The sequence below is a fragment of the Egretta garzetta genome, unplaced genomic scaffold (genome assembly GCF_000687185.1).
Source record: "Egretta garzetta isolate BGI_Z169 unplaced genomic scaffold, ASM68718v1 scaffold415, whole genome shotgun sequence".
Lineage (NCBI taxonomy): Eukaryota > Metazoa > Chordata > Aves > Pelecaniformes > Ardeidae > Egretta > Egretta garzetta.
Window position 1 is genome coordinate 1,556,449 of NW_009259686.1, and position 7,158 is coordinate 1,563,606.

The window sequence follows — 7,158 nt, forward strand, 5'->3', positions numbered from 1 at the left end:
GCCGACAGTATATCAGGCTTACATTCTTCTGCCATTAAAATGGCTTCCAGCAGATGGATGTCTGCCCAGCTTAGTTTGTTGCCAACAAGATAATCATGCCCATGGTCTTTTAAGGCCTACAAAATACGAACAAAAATAAAAGTTATATAGGATGTAACGACTTCATCTAGACATGTCACTACAGACAGATTTCTGTGGAGATACACAGCAGAGGTAATTCATGCAAGAATCTGTAAAGTTAGAAAGTGACAGGTATTCTCACAACAAAAAACTAAATCAGAACTCACGTTTCAGTGGGGCATGGACGTATCACTCACTCTAACCTACTGCACCAGCTAGCTGTAACAAGTCCAGTCCCTCAAGAAAGACTTAAAACATAGAAAAGAGACAGGACCAAAGTAAGATAGTCAGGATAGTTTACCTGTAGTGTAAGTCAAGTGAATTCCCAGCTGTTTAAGCAAAATTTGAGATTGCTGATAATAGTTTGAAACAGGTCAGGAATGAAGGAACATCCTGTATGGAAGGATTCATTCATGGCAAACTGCTGATGCAAGAATCACAGCCGGCCAACACTACTAACAGCTGTAATAGACAAGTTGTGGTGAATGATGCAGCATGGCTTCACAGCAGTTACCAGCTCTCTGGCCTACCTTCTTCCTGAAGACTACCACCCTCGTAGCAGAAGGGGGAGAAGGAAATGTGTCTGTGTCCAATATCTAATGCTACACTTAAACAACTAACAAATGTGCACTGAACTAGGACATCAGTCTGTGACTGTGGAAGCCGATTCCTTCTCCAGTCCCATCTGCCAATTTTACTATGAAAGAGGAAGTAACCTCTGACAGAGGCAAGGCTGATACCTTCATGTGGGTATTTCCTACGCTGCTCTAACAAGGTCCACTACAGCTTGCCTATCGAAGCCACATGGAAACTCCCAAATGGAGCATCGGAACCAGATTGCCTGCAGTGCTTTAGATCACCTTTTGCTGCACTATCTGGCTGCTGGGTGTTTAAAGTGAACATTCATAGCCAGGGATATTTTCTGTCTGATATTGTGATTGCATAACATATCAACTGCAAACCCTGCTACACCGAATCAATGGACAACTTAAACAGCTGGTACAGAAGGAAAATTAATAATCATTCTAACAAAATTAACCAGGCTAAAAATCATGGAAAAGTTTAGCTCTTTCTTTACCGTAAGTGAACATGGATTATTTTGAAGACTTTCCTCCAGTGAACATACACACTAAAACACACCATAACAGTTGTTTATGCCACCTAGGCGTAGGTTCAGCGAATATTTGTGTCTAAATTTGCTTTTTTATTTTTTAATAACTTAAATACTTCTGTTACCAGACTTCAAATCTTTGAAAGATTGATGTGTGCAATCAATCTGTCTCAGCACAGCCTTCCATTGGTATGGCAGTGGATCCATATGAACTCTGATTACCAGAGTGCTGGCTTATGTCATTTATGTGCAAGTGATTTTTTCACATGGCAGTCTCTATGGGTTTCACTTGTGCAGTTTAAGGCTCTGATAAAGAGGCACATGAAACTGCATCAAGTCCTGTATTGTTTGAACGGACTTCAGCTGCCTGTGAACCAAGGATTCAAGCTAGAAAACCAGCTCAGCTCTGCAACAATACAGCTTTGTAGCCTTGGCAGAGACTTCCAGGAGACTGCTACACTCTGAAAAAGCACTGTGAGAAAGTCTGTATAGTACAACCATACAAAGTACAAATGGTAAAGTTACAAACAGAAGTTAGTGAGATGAGGATCACAGCTGGCTCAATTCAAACAGGAAAATGTTAACACCAAAAAAAATTAAAATATCCTCAAGGGAAAAGCACACCAAACCAGAACAATCAGCAAGTTGGTAGAAAATGGCAACTCGGTAACATCCAGGCTATGTTCCAGGGAGAAGCAAAGAACAACCCGTCCCCTCCTGACCAACTCTTCTAGCCAAGAAAGACTTCATGTGCCCAACAGGGGTGGCAAGCATACCAATGCTGTACCTCATAGCTCGTTAGAGGCTGACTCTTCAGCACATGCTAGGCAGTAAATAATTGCTTTATGCTTTTAATCTAGATACATCCTGTTTGCAGAGCCTCTCTGTGCACACCTAAGGATGCCCAAATAACAATTCAGAGAAAGACAGTAATAGTCTGTAAGTACAATAAATTTAAGCAATGGGTTTGAGAAAGATCACAGAATTAGGTCCTTAATTATAAAGTACAACTATATTTAACTTTGAACAGCAGGAGTATATTATGCTTTCAGGCAATAAGTTCTGAAGGCTGGCACAGGTATTTAAATGGTGCATTTATGCAAAATGCTAGGAGCTATCAGCCACTAAGCTAGGTTTAAAAACTAGGATTTACTTTTTGAGGAGTCTTAAAGAAGACAGCAAAGATACTCAGTACTGAAACCAGCCCAATATTATTTTTTTCTCTTTTCACATTGCTCAACATTGCTCCACCACACAGTTCCAGAGTTGTATTGTCACTTGCCTTCTAGATATTAGCTGTGTGGGGACGGGGGGCAACCTGTACCACTGTCTTTGTGGACTACTGGTGATTTATCACTTACCTTTTCATAAACAGGAAAGTACCTGGTTGTGGCTCGTTCAATGATTAAGGCAAGATTCTTTTCTTTTGTGTCAGCTGGTTGAAAAGGGAGATACATGATCATTCCCATCAGGTCTGTTGTTCCCTCCACGTACATATCAATCCTGAAACAAGTATTTTTATTTCACGTTTATCATTTGAACACAGCCTTTTGGTTATTTTCCTGAAATACAGTGCTGGAGTGATCACCGAGTAAAATGCTTATTAGTGCACGTAACATAAGACACTAGTTTGTTTTCTTTTTCTTCCACTTTGATTCCACGTCAGCACTTTTCAAAGCACAGACCTTTATAAACAGGCTCACGGTGTCAGCAACAAGCAAGGTATAAATAAGTCTCCAACTAATGTATTTAGTTCACACTGTGTTCCATTGATAATCTATTCACCTATGCTGTGGGAGAAAAGACCACCATCTAGCAAACCATGCTAGAGAAAAAAAATCGTTTTGAGGTCTAATCATGAAAGGATCCTGGCTACCAATTGCCAGTTCAGACATGCCAGTCCATAATAATCCCCACAATCTCTGGAATTGCCCCTCCATTATCACAAAATAAACCCTTCACAGTAAGTGGCAGTCAGTTAGGTTAAGAACTTAATTGAACTTTTGCATGACTTTTTTATTTTCTTAAAGAAATAGTAAATAAGGATTTTTTTCTTTTGCATTAGCCCTTTTAATTATGACAACAGAAAGTATCCACAGCTTACATAGTAAAGTAGGAAAATATTGGTTTAACTTTCAGTAGCATTAAGCCACTGAACATGTCTTTTTTTAAATCAACTGTGAAAGACTCTTTACATTTTGAAAAAACTAAATTAGAACACTTAAAGACACTTCATTTTTTGCAGGCAGCTGTAGTTTTTCCTACTGTTTTCCCATTTAAAAAGAAAAAAAGGCATACTTAGCCTTTCTTAGTGGAACTTAATGCACCTCTGGCCTCTGTGAAATCAAATGAGCCTGAAGGTGGCTTTAACATTCTCACTATGTCAACGATTAACAAGCATCAATCACAAAGTCCATTCACCCAACTCCTGGATCTGAGGAGACAAAGCACTGGCAGATGTATATGTACCCTTACATTCAGGTATTTCACAGCAATATTCTTCTCATAAATACTACAAATCATGGAACTGTATTAGTAAGGATAGTATGCACTGTTACCATACCAGGCTCTCTCCTTCAGGTCCTTCCCATAGAGGTTGTACTTTGCTGCTATGTAGCTGAGGATGGCTCTGGTCTGCACCATCTTCATCCCATCAATCTCCACCATGGGCACTTGCTGAAACAGCAGGACTCCATCTTGAGAAAACAAAGAAGAAAACCACTCAGGTTGCTGCAGTACTACACTGAATCGGAGAAACAGACCTGGTAGCACACCAAGACATTTTCAATTCTGAGGGATGAAAGCATCCGCAGGCATGTAGGTCTCTCAAATCCTCTCTTTACAGGTCACATCGTACTGGAGGTCTTACAAAAATAGCACCTGTTGTCCTTTTGTTACATTGGTGTAAAATTATGTTTAGCTACAGTTTACAGACTCACCATTGCGTAATTTTTCTAGGTCTTCCTTCGTTTCTATGAATTCTTCCTCAAACTGAAAAGCAACAATAGAAAACACCACTGTGTCACTCCAAAGGCAATGGAGAAGAGTATGGAAGTATGGAAGTTAAGACTCCACCTCTCCATGCTATTCCCCATGCTTCTCATGTGTTGACCCCGTACTCATATTTTTCATCTCTACTCCAGCAAATAACGCAGGACTATAGTGACCCCCACCCCCCAGTAATGTACAATGCTTTACACTTCAAAAAAAGCTTCATTATAAAGACCAGTCTACTTGCCTGCACAAACAATTTACAGACACTAAATCATTCACTTAAAAGCAGCTGATGCCACGTGAAATATTGAGACATTTTTATGAAGTTATGCCTCTGTTACACAGCATTTATCTCCCTCCTTCCCCTGCTGGCACTTTTTGTAAATGAGAAAGACATTTGAATGAGGGCAAGATCTTTGTTTCCTCAGTACTCGTGCTCTGTGGCTTCTGTCAGCAACATTCACAAGTAAGCACCATTAAAAAACCTTTTATTTTCCACAGACTATAAATAGTTTCTGAGAAAATAGTTTCAAAGCACCATACTCAAACAAAAAAATGAATGTAGAAATTAGGATGCCTTAGGATGGTTTTCACCTGATGCGAATCTAGATAGCTCCCCTACTGCCTTCAGGGCAGCTCTGCTGATTTATCCTACTCAACTCCTGACACAAAGAACAAAAGGTTTTCTGTTTGGAGATAATGTTCTGAAGTTTTTCATGTGGCATGCATGCTCTTTCAGTGCAGAACAATCATGGGACACAGGGAAGTAATGAGCATTCAGAAAAAGTCAGAGAGACACAGTTTTGGTCTGTAGCAACAATTTAAGAACTCGGCTTAAAGTATGTTTCAAAAATGACACTTAGTAATTCCCTTTGTATGTTAAAATCCTTTTACTGTGCAACTGTTGCTCAAGGAATACCTTAAATACACGAGAGAGTGTATCACTGAATCTAAGAATTCTGGATCACAGTATGTGATGTGCGTGCCTCTAAGCGCAGTTGTAATTGGGAAAACTTTCCAAAGAATACCTATTTTAATCACAGATTGATCTGATCGCTTCATAAAAAAAAGGTACAAACCTCAACCCCGGCTGCTGCTAACAGCCATCGGATTGACTCCATCTTCCCCCTTCCCTTGGTGTAGTGCAGCTTGGGTTTCCCCGCCATGATTTCAGAGTTCTTGTTTCCTGAGAAATTCAAGATGACGATCTTACAGGAAGCATTTTTTAAATTAGCATTTAAAATGTTCCACTCCAAACTACTAAATACAGTTGGATGAATGTGAAAATAGAAGGGCAATCGAGGCCTAAATACTTGGGTTTGATGCAACCAAATTTCCTGTGGATTAGTGGAAAAAAAGAAAAAGTACATACTACCAGAATATGCAGCAATTCAAAAAGGAATCACGACAGAATGCAATAAGCATCTACTAAATCATATACATACCTTTAAAAATATTAACATAGCTTTAAGAGCTCATGGGAGTTTTACAACCAAAGCAGAACTGTAGGGTATTCCTGAATAAATATATTTTTAACCTGGTAGTGATGCAATCTCTTCAGTAGGTATTGGGATTTGTGAGATCATCCACGTCATACCAGACTTGAAAATGTACCATGTCAAATGAATTGCTTCACAGGAACACCAACCCAGAGACACCAGCGTTATTTTCACCTCTCTCCTTACAACATTTCAAAGTCCTGGGCTCCTGTGCCTTTACAAACATAAGCTTATAACAGCAATATATATTCCAGCATATATTTCACCAGGCCTGCTGACTTCCATATTTAGCTCGTTCTGTTTTGGCCATTAGCCAAATCACAATATACCCATTATAGAGAACGCGGACCAACTTAAGACACATTCCAATTTTGCTAACAACAGTTAAACTGCAACAGGGATTTATATCATGCTTGCCCTGAAAATTTAACTTTAAAATAAAAACCAAATACATGAGACCGTGACCTCTGTTGGGCAGGTAAGGCCTGGTTAATGCCCCCAGCAACAGGGGCTGAAGTCAGCCCCCAGGATGGCACCAGGATGAAATACTTAGTCCTTTCAAATTTCACTAATGAGTACAGTCACATGCCGTAGTATGAACTTGGCAACTCATGTGAGCTTGCCTGGTTCTGGAAACAAAGCTAACACTGCGTTCTTATCACTAATGGGTCCCAGAGGAATGAAGCAGATATAATAAGATGACCAAGTCACAGACCAACGGAGTACTTCATCACTAAGCCAAGGTTTTATCTGTTTACAGGCAGGCTTATTTGTTCTTGCTTAGACTTCACAGCACGTAATTGAGCCACAAAGTGGAAACTTTGGCCATAATCCCAAAGGCATCAATGAAGAGGCACAAACAGTACAACAGTGAGAGGGGAGACCGCATCCCTGGCCTTCACTGAGGTCCTTTGTGTTGGGTGGTATCTTCAATGGACCCTATAGCAAACATTTGCCATTGTTCTACTAGGAGCTGGACTCACAGGAGAAACCTGGTGCCCAAGTCCAAAATCCAGGTCTTCAAATCGCTGGTCAACTTCCACTGAGCCCTGGCAATGCCTATGTCCCCAGACACCTCAGCCTCTTGCAACACAGTTCTCCTGAAACATAAACATGTGCTTTTAAATAAAGACTTGATTATGTCTTGAGAGTTTATAGAGTCGGCATCTAGGCTAGATGTCGCCATCAGTGGAAAAAAAGAAGAAGCGGAAAGTGTCAGTGGAAAAAAGTCCAGGTATCAACATAACCTGTATTAGTTCATCACAGTTCCTTGTGGGGACTGGCCAAGAGTTGAGGCTTTTTGTGGGGGTAGGAAAAAGCTTACATTTTCCTGGAACCGCAACCGCTTAAGGACTGACTTTGGGGTTTAGGCTCAACGCTTACATAGGGTTGCAAAATACTTTGGTGACTCTGTTACTGCTCTGCAATGAATAG

The 7,158-nt window shown here is 40.3% G+C and overlaps 1 protein-coding gene across 1 annotated transcript in view; it reads right to left on the reverse strand.

Annotated features, from left to right (window-relative positions):
* Positions 1-6,813, reverse strand: part of LOC104126220 (glutathione S-transferase) — an 8,005-nt gene extending 1,192 nt beyond the window's left edge. The window contains exons 1-6 of the mRNA XM_009638768.2: positions 6,708-6,813; positions 5,305-5,411; positions 4,171-4,222; positions 3,795-3,927; positions 2,593-2,734; positions 1-116 (exon numbers count right to left, since the gene is read on the reverse strand). The exon at positions 1-116 is cut by the window's left edge and continues 16 nt beyond it. Of these exons, the coding sequence (XP_009637063.1) occupies positions 1-116; positions 2,593-2,734; positions 3,795-3,927; positions 4,171-4,222; positions 5,305-5,391 (530 nt within the window). The 5' untranslated portion in view covers positions 5,392-5,411; positions 6,708-6,813. The remainder of the gene's footprint in view (positions 117-2,592; positions 2,735-3,794; positions 3,928-4,170; positions 4,223-5,304; positions 5,412-6,707) is intronic.
* Between the last annotated feature and the right edge of the window lie 345 nt (positions 6,814-7,158).